The 14,665-nt window shown below is 47.7% G+C and overlaps 1 protein-coding gene and 1 long non-coding RNA gene across 11 annotated transcripts in view; both read left to right on the top strand.

Annotated features, from left to right (window-relative positions):
• LOC129822295 (unconventional myosin-XVIIIa-like) overlaps window positions 1-14,665 on the top strand; it is a 165,268-nt gene that overhangs the window by 58,254 nt on the left and 92,349 nt on the right. The window contains exon 1 of one of the 10 annotated variants that reach the window (XM_055880457.1): window positions 5,628-5,950. The exons of the other annotated variants lie outside the window; for them this stretch is intronic. Within the exon in view, the coding sequence (XP_055736432.1) occupies window positions 5,726-5,950 (225 nt within the window). The 5' untranslated portion in view covers window positions 5,628-5,725. Of the gene's footprint in view, window positions 1-5,627; window positions 5,951-14,665 lie in introns of those variants that run through there. 10 annotated transcript variants of the gene reach the window in all.
• Window positions 5,957-13,149, top strand: LOC129822297 (uncharacterized). Its single transcript, XR_008754469.1, has 3 exons — window positions 5,957-6,640; window positions 8,727-9,847; window positions 13,062-13,149. It is a non-coding gene; the product is annotated as an uncharacterized LOC129822297 (long non-coding RNA).

The raw sequence follows: 14,665 nt of genomic DNA, 5'->3' as shown, positions 1-14,665 counted from the left end.
GGGCACAAGGTGCAACTGTGTAATGATCATGCTGTTTTATCAGCTTCTTGACACGCCACACCTGTCAGGTGGATGGATTATCTTGGAAAATTAGAAATGTTCACTAACAGGGATGTAAACAAATTTGTGCACAACATTTGAGAGAAATGCGTTTTTTGTGCGTATGGAACATTTCTAGAATATTTTATTCCAGCTCATGAAACATGGGACAAACACTTTACATGCTTCGTTTATATTTTTGTTCAGTGTATAATTTTTTTACTGGACTGAATTCCAGCATCTGATGGTCAGTCTGAGGGGAGGGAGTAGGGGTGAAGCTGCCTCTCGACTCACAGTCCCTTCGCTCGCCCTCCATCCGCTGAGAAAAAGGGACAGTCTTCCAGCTGATGGCGAAACTCAAGTCGCACTGCATTATTTCTGCCTCATGCACCAATTCATGTTGTTACTCCTATGACCAGAGAAAGGGAAATTTTCCTCGATATTAAAAAAGACACAAGCCGCTAATAATAACAACACAAGCTTATGGGAACACTTGGCTGTAGTCATTCATTTTTTAAATGTATTTTATTTATTTCACCTTTATTTAACCAGGTAGGCTAGTTGAGAACAAGTTCTCATTTGCAACTGCGACCTGGCCAAGATAAAGCATAGCAATTCGACACATACAACAACACAGAGTTTTAAAAGAATATAGCCCATGGCTTCTCTGGTTGCATATCAAACAAACGAAGTGTCATGAATATATTTAACCTCTGTACAAATAGGGTTAAATGCCAAGGTTGTGTAATGGCATGATTGATGTGTGTTTTGACAGGCTTGCTTGCCTTTGCCCTCTCTGACCCTTCCTGCTCTGATCAGGCTTGGTGTGTTCACACTTGTGTGCTCGCCTGGCTTCCTTATGTGAGGAGGGGGTTAGGACTGGTTTGTGTTTGTGTGCCTCTTTGGTATGTGAGTGAATAACTGTGTCTTTAGTATGTGAGTGAATAACTGTGTCTTTAGTGTGTGTGTGTGTGTGTGTGTGTGTGTGTGTGTGTGTGTGTGTGTGTGTGTGTGTGTGTGTGTGTGTGTGTGTGTGTGTGTGTGTGTGTGTGTGAGTGTGACAGTGACCTAGATCTTTTACCCTGGATCACAGTGGAAACATGGCGACTGGAGCCCGGTCAGGCGTGGTCTCTCTATGGAGCACTCTGCAACAAAGTCTCACCAGATGTCAGCCTCTGTCTCTCTGTCTGTCTGCCTGTCTGCCTGTCTGCACTGTCTGCCTGCCTGTTTGCCACTGTCTGCCTGCCACTGTCTGCCTGTCTACCTGTCGGTCTGTCTGCCTGACCGTCCAGTGCCTGCTCACCCATAGCACATACAGTGCTACTTACCCATACATACTGTACATACATACAGCCCTGTGTGGAAGTATTTGGGCTCAGCTCTAATGCAGTGTACTCCTATGGATTAGTGGTGCTGATGTACAGTATATGGTTCCTAATGGACTCGCTGTCATGTGGATTTGAGGCACATTGGTTAACATTAGCAGGGAAGTGTACAAAGGCATCAACTGTGTTTATGATAGTGAGGGCACAGACTGCTCAATGCATTGGAATGTAGAAAGCTATTGTTGCCGTTAGGTTTTTTTGTTTGCTTCAGCACTTGTCTTATAAGGGATGGAAAATGTGGGCACTTGATCTGTTTCTCCATAGCCACTTGTGTTCATTACAGTAGGTCAAAACAAGGTCAGACTGGTGGCGGTCCAGCTGCATAGGCTCTGTGTGGGGATGAGCAATGGATGCAAGGTATGCATCACACATTCTGTCTCAAGTTCTGTGACGCACGCACACACACACACACACACACACACACACACACACACACACACACACACACACACACACACACACACACACACACACACACACACACACACACACACACACACACACACACACACACACACACACACACACACACACACACACACACGTACTCTAAATCCCTCTCTACCCCCATTCTTCATTATCTCTGATGTCATTCTGAGCTTTGTAATCACAAGTTAAATCCATGAAACCCAGTGTGTGTGTCTCCTGTGTGTCTCCTCCTGTGTGTCTCCTCCCAGTTCAAGAGATGCTATCAGTCTGTGTTAGCCACGCCAGGGATGTGTACTGTACACTGCGGTGCTGCTAAGAATAGATTCTCCTCTGGGGCCTAGAGCCCAGAGCGGAGAGGACCCAGAGGCTGTGTGTGTGTCTGTGTTTGTGTGTTTGTACACAGGAGGAGGCTTCTCTTAATATGACTGTGAGATGGAGAGTGAGGGATGGGGAGGGAGGGCTGTTTGCATACATTAGCTAAACAAGCAGCCCTGGCCAGAGTGGCCTTCAGGAGCCAGAAGTTACCCTCTACTCCAGGCTGGCATCATTACATTCTAGGTGCCTTACAGGGAGGGGGTGAACAAGGGAGGATGCTCTATTGTCTTGGCTGACTAGCTGGTAGATAGTAGGCTCTATTCTGAACATAACATCATGGTGTCCATAAGAACTGACTGGCTGGCAGATAGTGAGCTCTATTCTGAACATAACATCATGGTGTCCATAAGGACTGACTAGCTGGCAGATAGTAGGCTCTATTCTGAACATAACATCATGGTCTCCATAAGAACTGACTGGCTGGCAGATAGTGAGCTCTATTCTGAACATAACATCATGGTCTCCATAAGGACTGACTAGCTGGCAGATAGTAGGCTCTATTCTGAACATAACATCATGGTCTCCATAAGGACTGACTAGCTGACAGATAGTGAGCTCTATTCTCAACATAACATCATGGTCTCCATAAGGACTGACTAGGTGGCAGATAGTGAGCTCTATTCTCAACATAACATCATGGTGCCCATAAGGACTGACTAGGTGGCAGATAGTGAGGTCTATTCTCAACATAACATCATGGTGTCCATAAGGACTGACTAGCTGACAGATAGTGAGGTCTATTCTCAACATAACATCATGGTGTCCATAAGGACTGACTAGCTGACAGATAGTAGGCTCTATTCTCAACATAACATCATGGTGTCCATAAGGACTGCTGAAGACCGATTTGGAGTTTCATATTATAGCTTTCATAACACCTGCCTTATGGGCCAGGAGAGCACTCAGCATAGACTGGAGCCTGCCAAGGTACTGTGTGTGTGTGTGTGTGTGTGTGTGTGTGTGTGTGTGTGTGTGTGTGTGTGTGTGTGTGTGTGTGTGTGTGTGTGTGTGTGTGTGTGTGTGTGTGTGTGTGTGTGTGTGTGTGTGTGTGTGTGTGTGTGTGTGTGTGTGTGTGTGTGTGTGTAGCTAATGTTTTTCCTCTGATTACCATGAAGGGTATCATTGTGCCTTAGTTAACTACTGTATTGGCTGTGGCTATTCTTTGTATGAGTCAGTGTTTTGGGAGTTTTTAAAGACAAAACCTTAAACAAACAACAGCGTGTGTTTGAGGGCTTATGTAGACTTTGTGTGTGTGTGTGTTTCTCTTTCTGTAGTAATGTGAAAGATGAGTAAAGTGTGTGATGGTAGAGGACTTGGACTAGAGGTGATGTGTAATGGTATACTGGTATGCATCCACATAACGGTATGGATTTTTACAATACCGTCTAAAACAACAAGTTCTACAAATTGGACTACTTCACTTTCAGTTTTCATCTAGTTTGGTTGAGTATAACATTAGAATGGAGAAAGCACATTAAAACCATATATAATTCATTTGTTGTCATCCTAGGGTCATGCCCTACTCATAAAACATTAAGAACCTTAAAACAAAAAACACCACCATACTGTAAAAAACAAGAACAATGTTGGGATATTATATTTTGGCCATAATATGGCACAGCCCTCAATTGTACTAGTCTGTGTTTGATGGGAGACATGTAGAGGCTGGCCAGGACATGTCTGATGACAGACAACTAGGTTAGTCACTGGGTGTCTCCCTCAGGGGACGCCAGTCATTGTTAGGAGTCAGGGACGTATACACATCCTAGAGGACTGTGTTATTATGACCATGTTACACAACTGACCTACAGCGTTGGAAAACTAGTGTGCTTGGCACTGATTTGAGAGGGTTCCTTCCTCGATGACTTGTGTTATTCTCCTAATAACCTTCCTCGATGACTTGTGTTATTCTCCTAATACCCTTCCTCGATAGGATAGACTCTCCTGTCAACAGGCCTGGGCAGCAGATGGTCACAGTGTTACAGAAGCACTCACATCCTGGTTCATACACACCAATCAACCTGGAAGACTAGGGATTAGGGAGGAAATCATTGTGTGCGTGCGTGCGTGCGTGTGTGCGTGCGTGTCTGTGTCTGTGTCTGTTACCAGAGCATGTGTCAATTTCATTTTACATTCCTGTCAACTGAATTGGAATTTGTCCGGAGGAGGGCCGACGGATTCATTCTCTGAATTGACAGGGATTTTAATCAAATGTAACCCAGATTTAATATTTGAAATGAAAATGTGTGTTGTGAAATATAGAACATTGTTTCCCCCGTGGGTATAGTGAATATTGTGTTGAATACCATGCAGTTGAGTGTTGGACATTCCAGCTCTGTGCGTGTCATAGGCAGCATGTTATTCCTGTTATTCCCAGCTGACAAACTCATACCTTCATTTCCTCTTGGATCCTACTGTTTGCCATGCGTACAGCAGGATGGGAGCGCCGTCACACACATCATCCAGTGGACACACTTCCCGGCCCGCTCTCTCGTTCACCATCAGTGTTCCGTGAAACAACTCCTACTTACTGTTACAATGCTCATGTCATGAAATCAGATTGGTCTATCTGTACTATACTGCACCACTGATCTATAAGGTTATTATGCATTAATACACACACATACACACACACACATCAAAATGTGAAGTTCATTCAGTGGCACTAACATATCTAGGTGAAGCATGGATTGTAGACTATTCCATACCACTGGTGCACAAGACGAGAAGGCAGTCTTTCCTAATTCTGTAAATGTCCTGGGATTTTACGTAGCATGCATGCAACCACACACACAAACTCAGTTACTGTATTTCTATTCTCCGTGTTCTAAATTCAGCCTTGAGCAGCAGTTCCCACCCTTCATCCAACCACACCTCTCTGGCCAGCTTCTAGAAGCACTCTCCCTCAGCACTGCAGGCAACGCCTGTCCAGTATACAGTACAACACTGATCTCCCCAGATTCCCCTCAGCTCACTCCCCACACAGCCTAGCCTTGTGTCATACTATTACTAAGCTTTTGTGGCGCACATGATTGGGATTAGTTTCCTCTCTTCCTCTGGAGAGTGACGGCAGTTTGTTATGATTGGTGAAGAATCAGCTCTTTGTCTTTGTGCTGCTGCTGCAGTCACACAACATACAGGCTGGTTTATATTTAGTGTTCTTACTCCCCCAAGTGGCTATGTGAGGGCATTGAATACATTTACAAGGCCTTCCTTGAATAGGAAGTGTTGCCCTCTAGTGGTGTTTAGTGGTATAACATTGAGAATAGTACTATAATGAGAAGTAGTTTGGATATTATATTAAGTGGCCCGAGGGCTTGTTTTGTTAAGAGGGTGTGAGTAGATAATAGCATTGATTTATGTGCCTTTGGAATGTATCATTATGGTATTCTGTGCCTCTTCCCTTAGTGACACTGCACCACTGTTTGTTTACTTGTTGACTGTTTAATACAGTTCCCCTCATCGAAAGAGAGAGAATGTGTGAGGATTGAAACATAATGTTGTACCCAGTGTGCTCTACAGCATGCTTCTTCCCTGGTGTGAGAGTGAGGGAGGCACCAAGCCCCGTGTCATTTCCTGTGCCCCGTCTCATAGCGCTTCTGGTTTTCTCCTCCGTTTCCCCTCTTCCGCATTTCATTCTGCAACTCCCAGCCTCAGACAGACCTGCACACAGGAGAAAAGACTACGCTTCCCTCATAATCAAAACACACATGCGCCTTCAGGTATGTAGGACACACACTCAGACTCTCTTTGTTGTTGTTAACACAAAAACACTTTATTACAGGACATTTATCAGACGTCCATCACTCCTCAAATAAGTCACAACAGAGGTTTGACACACACACACACACACACACACACACACACACACACACACACACACACACACACACACACACACACACACACACACACACACACACACACACACACACACACACACACACACACACACACACACACACACACACACACACATACTGACTGACTGACTTCACTGGGGTCCTCACGGAGCAATTGAGGAGACAGCAACTGTCGTGAGAGAGAGGGCTGCTAGTTGGGCTGGATTCTTGAGGGTTGGGTGGGGGGCTAGCCAGGGAACCAGGGGAGGTATTGGTGGTAGCGGTGTTGGTTCTGGGGAGCTATTTTTAGCCCCCTGGACCCTAGTATCGTGACAGCTGTCCCCGCCTTGTCTCTCTAAGAATAGTCAGCCTATCAGGGGGCTCCTCTCCCCAGCCTGTGCCCTGTGTGATGTGACGTGAGTCTGCCGGCTGTCTCAGCTCTGTCACACTCTCAACTAACTCTGTGTTGAACCCCGTTACCAGCAACGTTTTAAGGGCTTATTTTAGTCAAGGAAGGATTGGATCTACCAAATCTAACTCTACACTACTCACCTACACAGAGGACAGCAGGTAAAGGAGGAGCCGTGGTTCCAGGATTTTTGGGGGAAAGCGATAGGCCTTCTGTGGAGGAATCTGTGGGCTGAGTGTGAGGTCTCTACCATGGGTAACACTATTTTTAGGGCTGAAAGTGTTAGGGGCTAGCCATCGCTCTCTGCAACTGAGCTCAGCTAAGGGGAGCCATTTTGGCTCTGGAGATGCTAGCTAGCTATTCTAACAGACTGTTGCCTGAGCCTTGGTGTAGTACTAGCCAATGTAACTTGGTTCATTTGGTTTGATCTGTGTGCTTTAGTATGTGTGCCAGTAGAATTCTGTAATAGTAGAAGTGAAAGTAGTGTGATTGCCAGGAAGGCTGTGATGGTAGCTGTCTGGAACTGGCTTTCATAGGCAGATTGAGCAGAAGTTGAATGGAGCCTTTGTGTCTTTTGAGTCTTGCCCCTGTTGGAAAAGTCACGTTAACTGTTCAGTGTGTGTTGGTACTTGGTATAGTGAGCTGTGCTATTAGCAATGCTAACCCATAATATTCTGTGGAAATTATACTGTTCTGACCAACTGTTGAGAGAGAACCTATTGAAGAACAACGTTTGCCAAGTTTGCATCTGTGGAAAATGGGTCTGCTATCCTGTGATTTCCTGTGTAGGGTGCCATCTGTGGGTTGACTTCCCTTTTCTGTTGTTGGGGGACCAGCCTGACCCTAGTCTACAGTACAAAGTGGATCTGAGATACAGAAAGAGTGTGTGCTGTTTCCTCTGGCTGCCCTAACTCTAACTCTAACTCTCTCTCAGTGGACCAGTGATTACTCAAGTTCAGTGTTGTTTTGTCACTGTTGGTTGAGTTGTAGATCCCTGAGATGACTGTCCCTCTTCCTTGTCATATGAAATCAAACCACGTTTCCAATTAGCTTTGTTATCAGGCTATGTACATTTCTGCTTTTATTGTCCGAGTCAGTCAGAAGGCAGTTGTCATGTTTCACAGTGACTAATAGACATTAAAGTCTGTTCCTCAGCTTTTATTTTCATTATCTCTGGGCATAGCCCTATCTCTTTACTGCATCGATTCAGTATTGTCAATACGGCTTTGTTCTGTTGTTGTTAGCTAAGTCCACTGGTGTTCTCCCAAAACAGTGGCTGAGTCACATTTGCCTGAGCGTGTCAGTTACCATGCTATATCCAGGTTAGATGGCTCACTGTGCATGTTTGTGATGGTGTTTTTGTACATGTTTATGTGTGTGTCTGTGTAAACAGTGTTTATATGTATGCGTGTACAGTTGTGTGAGTGTGTTCAGAGGGAACCAGAGAGTCAACCTGGCTGTACAACCTGATGTTGGCTTCTGAGGCGTTATGCCCACGTGGCTCCTCCTAAAAAAGCCCTGTCCTGTCTCCCTGGCCCCTGCCTGGCTGAGCCTGCCCAGTGTCCACAGCAGACCTCAGCAACCACCCCTATTATAGACACATTAGAGCTTGTTGTGGGAGAGCCGGAACCAGGGCTACAGACTGACTGACCCCCACTAAAGCTCTCTGTTCTGGGGGGAATATTAGGACCAGGGCTGCTCCTCATACACATACATACAGTAGAGCATGGGGCCTGGGCATGGGGCCTGGGCCTGGGCATGGGGCCTGGGCAGGGGGCCAGGGCACGGGGCAGGAGGCCTGGGCATGGTGCAGGAGGCCTTGGGACAGGAGGCCTGGGAATGGGGAAGGGGGCCTGGGAATGGGGCAGGGAGTGACAGGGCCTGTCTTGGTTGGCACCATGTTTGAGCAACAGCCAGATGTGATTAAGAGTAAAGGCCCCCATTTAACCCACAGATTCAATACTCTCAGCAGGGACAGGGAGGCGCTGTAACCCGCCTCACTGCAGCTTCTCAACAGTCTGGTATTCGGCATTGAATGTTTTCTTTATAGAAATATCCCTGAGGTCATGTCTATGTATTGGTGTTCTGTTTGATTTTTACTGTGATGACATCAACATTTCCTAGATACTTTTTGTGTGCCACAAATCACACAAATCATATGTTCATGTATGTAGCTATGTATGTTTATTTATATTTAGGAGAGCCCTTATCCCCCTGTTGTGTCTCTTGCTTTTCTTTGTATCCTAGACTTGATCAGTTCACTTCCTGCGACACGTGGTCCTTTCACTATCCCACTGGTAACGGCCCCTAGAGTGAAAAAACAGTGATTTTGGCCTCAATTGTGAAGATCCATCCATCCATCTGTCCAGCACTTCTCTCCATTCCTGCCCTCCCCCCTCTTCCCCCCTCATCCGGTACAGCTCATGACATCAGTGCAGCCAACATGGCCTTCTCATCACGCTTTTCCTTCTGGGAGCAAAAGGGAAGTCCTGTTCAGTTTTCCTCACTGCACAGTGTGGGGACATGGGGTGGGTTACGTTGGTGCCGCACTGCACAGTGTGGGGACATGGGGTGGGTTACGTTGGTGTCTGTAGAAATGTGTGCCCTGCATGTATCACACCTTCACTAAGAGTCATTTTGGGGCTTGAGAGTCACGTCGTTGAAAGCTTGTGGTCTGACAGCCGTGCTTCTGTCATAGTTTTCTGACAGTGTGCTAAAAGTAACCGTTGTCATCGGATGCATGATCCAATATCAGTGTTTGACTCACCGTGGAAAAACCTTGACTGGAGTAATTTGCTTTGACAAAATAACGAGGTCCGTGATATTGCTGCAAATACTTTATTCTGGGGGAGCTCTGACTGCCAAGCTGGCTTTAGATTTAGTTTTGTTTGACTGCCATTTTGTTTGACCATCACAACACATCCTGTAGCTCCACAGTAAACGGATGCCTCCCCGAAACGTTACCCAAAATAAAAGATCATAGTGGTAAATACATCAAAATAAACCCAAAGCTTTTTTAAGCAGGCGTTGTAGTTCTCAGGTGTCACTATTACATCAAAATGGGCCATATTAATGCTCCTTTGTGGCTACAGATTAGTGTCTGTGAATAATATTAGTCTTAACGTTCAAATAGACACCATGTGGTGTGTGGTATGGTAAGTGATAGCGCTTCCAGATAGCAGACATCCAGGTTTGCAGCATGGTCTATGTTTTGCATGTTGTGCAGTGAGGGAGTGTTTCCTGCAAGTACCCCTGGCGAGTGACCACTTCTAAGTGTCCTAGGTTTTGACCTCAGTCCCTTGTCTTACCGATCTCTTTAGGTCAAAGAAGAGGTCAGACCACCAGGCTCCAAGACCTCAAACCAGGGTGTAAGTTGACTGGTATCATTCTCATGTTGTGAAGCTTTAGAGCAGGGCTATTCAATTCCGGTCCTGGAGGGCCAAAACACTTCCGGTTTGCATCCTCTTTTTCTAATCAGGTACTGATTCAGTGCAATTAACTACCAGGTAGAAACAAAAAGCAGAAGTGTTTCGGCCCTCCAGGACCGGGATTAAATAGCCCTGCTGTAGGCTTAAAATATACGTTGGGATTTTGGCAGTGTGAAGGAAGTTGCTAACTAGCGTTAGCGCAATGACTAGAAAACTACCTCTGACATCCTTCATACTGGACTTAGAGACATAAAAATGGTATCCACAAGTTCATCTGTCTCTGGGGAAGTAGATAATGCTCAAATCCCGAAGTATCCCTTTAAGCAGGAATCTTGAGTGTGTGACTAAAGGGATCACAGGTTTCAGGTTTCCATTATGGTAACCTTACAGAGGAGGAGAGGAAGCCTCAGACTATTGAGATGTACCTGTCAAGTCACTGTAGTCTTCCCTCAAGGTTTGCCAGCACTACTGTGCTTCAACCAACTGAGCCATTGGAACCACACACACCCTGGTAGCTCCTGACACCAGACAAGTGTTTTTCTCGCCACAATAGGAGACAGTTACTCATTAACAAGGCGATGTGAAAACAGGCACAATGTGGAGGAGCGTTGTTATTCTGTTCTGGATGTAATGTCACAGATGGTTGCACTTTTTAATTGCACAACAAACGCCTGGTGTTCCACGCTGTGTTTGGCTTCTGTAATTGCTTTGTAAATAGTATGATTCCTTTATTTTCAAATGACAGCCTCGCTGTGGGAATTGCAGCCATATCCCAACATAGCCTAAAGATGAACAAACAGGCAGTTTATAATATGCAACATTCACACAAATATAAAAGATATTCAGCAACTCTTGGGGGACGATACTTTATTATTAAAACCAACGTGTTTATTTATTTATGTATTTTTTTTTAACCTTTATTTAACTAGGCAAGTCAGTCCGACTCCCTGATGAAGACTATTGGTTTTGATAATAAACAAGTATGTTTCTTGTCAACTTATATTGTCCTTCAAGAGTTTCTGAATAACTTCCAGATATCCAGTTTTCTCTATAAATGCAGCTTGGTTGCAAAGCGAACCACAGTTGACCTTTTCCCTCTCCCAGTCAGAGAGCTCACACACTGTGCCCTCACCAGGTACTGTAGGGAGACTGATGTGCAGAGCCAGGCAGTGTGCCCTCGCCAGGTACTGTAGGGAGACTGATGTGCAGAGCCAGGCAGTGTGCCCTCGCCAGGTACTGTAGGGAGACTGATGTGCAGAGCCAGGCAGTGTGCCCTCGCCAGGTACTGTAGGGAGACTGATGTGCTGAGCCAGGCAGTGTGCCCTCGCCAGGTACTGTAGGGAGACTGATGTGCTGAGCCAGGCAGTGTGCCCTCGCCAGGTACTGTAGGGAGACTGATGTGCAGAGCCAGGCAGTGTGCCCTCGCCATGTACTGTAGGGAGACTGATGTGCTGAGCCAGGCAGTGTGCCCTCGCCAGGTACTGTAGGGAGACTGATGTGCTGAGCCAGGCAGTGTGCCCTCGCCAGGTACTGTAGGGAGACTGATGAGCTGAGCCAGGCAGTGTGCCCTCGCCAGGTACTGTAGGGAGACTGATGTGCTGAGCCAGGCAGTGTGCCCTCGCCAGGTACTGTAGGGAGACTGATGAGCTGAGCCAGGCAGTGTTCCCTCGCCGGGTACTGTAGCGACTGGAGCACAGGAGGGGAAGATGAGACACTAAAGCAGGTTATTATTGCATTCAAGTGTTACTTTCCTTCAGAAGTGTTGGTTAGCCTCTTAGGTGGAGGTAGGCTCTGTCTGTGGAGGGCAGTGTAATGTGTTGGGTTATAACAAGGTCTGTAGGAAGGCAGGGGTATTCAAGTGTAAAATGCTAGAGATAGGAATGTGTGTCATTGGCACAATGCTCAGTTAGTGTGGGGAGTGAGGTTAGGAAGGACAGTGTGTTTGGCACGATGCTCAGTTAGTGTGGGGAGTGAGGTTAGGAAGGACAGTGTGTTTGGCACAATGCTCAGTTAGTGTGGGGAGTGAGGTTAGGAAGGACAGTGTGTTTGGCACGATGCTCAGTTAGTGTGGGGAGTGAGGTTAGGAAGGACAGTGTGTTTGACACGATGCTCAGTTAGTGTGGGGAGTGAGGTTAGGAAGGACAGTGTGTTTGGCACGATGCTCAGTTAGTGTGGGGAGTGAGGTTAGGAAGGACAGTGTGTTTGGCACGATGCTCAGTTAGTGTGGGGAGTGAGGTTAGGAAGGACAGTGTGGTTGACACGATGCTCAGTTAGTGTGGGGAGTGAGGTTAGGAAGGACAGTGTGTTTGACACGATGCTCAGTTAGTGTGGGGAGTGAGGTTAGGAAGGACAGTGTGTTTGGCACGATGCTCAGTTAGTGTGGGGAGTGAGGTTAGGAAGGACAGTGTGGTTGACACGATGCTCAGTTAGTGTGGGGAGTGAGGTTAGGAAGGACAGTGTGTTTGGCACGATGCTCAGTTAGTGTGGGGAGTGAGGTTAGGAAGGACAGTGTGGTTGACACGATGCTCAGTTAGTGTGGGGAGTGAGGTTAGGAAGGACAGTGTGTTTGACACGATGCTCAGTTAGTGTGGGGAGTGAGGTTAGGAAGGACAGTGTAAGTGTGTGATATGCAGCTGGGAGAAAGATTCTGCACAGGTGTGTGTGTTTGAGTGATATAGCAGGATTTGCTTGCAGCTGAGCGAAGGTGTGTGTGTGTCATTAGCTCTTTCATTAGAAGCGCGGTGCTCCAGTGCAGAGAGGGGGCCAAGTCAGCACCCATAGACACCTCTGCTATCTCAGTCTGAAACCTCCACGCACCACCTCTCATATCAACCCTTCCTGTTCTATTTCAGGACCTGGGCAGGCATGTGGCAGTTGGGTGAGCATAACAGCACGCCTGTCCAGGAGAGCAAACAAGCACAGTTGCCACAATCCTGCTAATGATTAGGACCTGTGATCCCTTTGGTCAACCATACATACACTATCAGAAGATCCAGACAAACACAGGGCTGCTCAGATAATGTTTTTGGTTGAGTAACCAAATTGGAGTTTGCATAGGCTTTAAGCTGAACTGCGTGAGTTTACTTTAAGTCTGTTCTGGTTTCTCCTCATGTGTCTTGCTGCTCTGCTCTTTCCCTCCCTGCTGTGTGAGTAGTCAGACAGCGACAGTGGCAGTATGAGTATCCGCTCCCAGTCCGTGCCCAGTCTGGAGCCTGGCAGGGGCCTACTCCGCACCAAAAGCCCTGAGCCGGCCAAGACACATCCCGGGGTCAGGGTCAGGAGTCCCTCACCACCCAGGGTACGCAGGGACGTAAAGGTCCCTGAACGCTTCAAAAGTCCAGTTCCTCCGATCCAGACGCCAGCACAACGCTTCAGGAGCCCTGACCCACGCAGAGATTCCATGATTAGCCCTGAGCCTGTGCTGAATGGGAACAGCAAGCCCAATGGATCTGTTAATGGAAGTGCCGTCAATGGAAGCTCTGCCAACGGCAGTGCCAACCAGCCAGACCTGGACAACGATGATCAGAGCCTTACGCGCAAGAAGGTAGTGAAGGTGGTACGTCGAGTGGTGAGGAAGGTACTACCTGCAGAAGAGGAGGCTGCTCCAGCTCCTGAGCCTACCAAACCTGCCCCTGAACCTGCTAAATTGGTGCTATCGCAAGCACTAACATCTGTGCCCAAGGTCCCAAAGGTTCCACTGTTCTCTTTCAAGCATGACACCATCAAGACATTGGAGAAGGACAATATATCAGCTGGGCTGGCCAGCCTCATGGTCCGCGGGAGGACCAGGGACCGCCCTCGCACACGCAAAGATGGGCCACCTGAAAAAAAACAAGAGGAAGCGGTGAAAAGAGAGGAAAAGGAAAGTCCAAAGGTTGATATTAAATCTAGCCCTGAAGTCGGCCCAGTTTCAAAACCGGAGGATAAGACTCCTGTGTTAGCTGCACCTGCCAAAGTTCCTCCTACTGCTTCTACTTTGACCTCGGTTCCCTCCAAGTCTGCACCCGCAGGCTTCATCCCTGCCTCAAAGCCTTCCTCGCTCTCCCCTCCCGCCGGCTTCATCCCTGCCTCAAAGCCTTCCTCGCTCTCCCCTCCCGCAGGCTTCATCCCTGCCTCAAAGCCTTCCTCGCTCTCCCCACCCGCAGGCTTCATCCCTGCCTCAAAGCCTTCCTTGCTCTCCCCTCCCGCAGGCTTCATCCCTGCCTCAAAGCCTTCCTCGCTCTCCCCTCCCGCAGGCTTCATCCCTGCCTCAAAGCCTTCCTCGCTCTCCCCTCCCGCAGGCTTCATCCCTGCCTCAAAGCCTTCCTCGCTCTCCCCTCCCGCAGGCTTCATCCCTGCCTCAAAGCCTTCCTCGCTCTCCCCTCCCGCAGGCTTCATCCCTGCCTCAAAGCCTTCCTCGCTCTCCCCTCCTGCAGGCTTCATCCCTGCCTCAAAGCCTTCCTCGCTCTCCCCTCCCGCAGGCTTCATCCCTGCCTCAAAGCCTTCCTCGCTCTCCCCTCCTGCAGGCTTCATCCCTGCCTCAAAGCCTTCCTCGCTCTCCCCTCCCGCAGGCTTCATTCCACCACCAAAATCAGCCTCCCTTTGCCCACCTGATGGGTTTGTACCAGCACCAAAATCAGCCCCTCTTTCCCCTCCAGCAGGGTTTGCACCAGCCCCAAAATACACTACTGTTACTCCTTCAGTTATCACTGCAGCCCCCAAATCCTCTCCAGCCATTCCCCCGTCATGCTTCGTCCCACCACTAAAATCGACCCATAT

This window comes from Salvelinus fontinalis, chromosome 24 (genome assembly GCF_029448725.1).
Source record: "Salvelinus fontinalis isolate EN_2023a chromosome 24, ASM2944872v1, whole genome shotgun sequence".
NCBI classification, from domain to species: Eukaryota; Metazoa; Chordata; class Actinopteri; order Salmoniformes; family Salmonidae; genus Salvelinus; species Salvelinus fontinalis.
The sequence above is the reverse complement of the archived record's forward strand: the minus strand, read 5'-3'. Positions and strand labels throughout refer to the sequence as shown.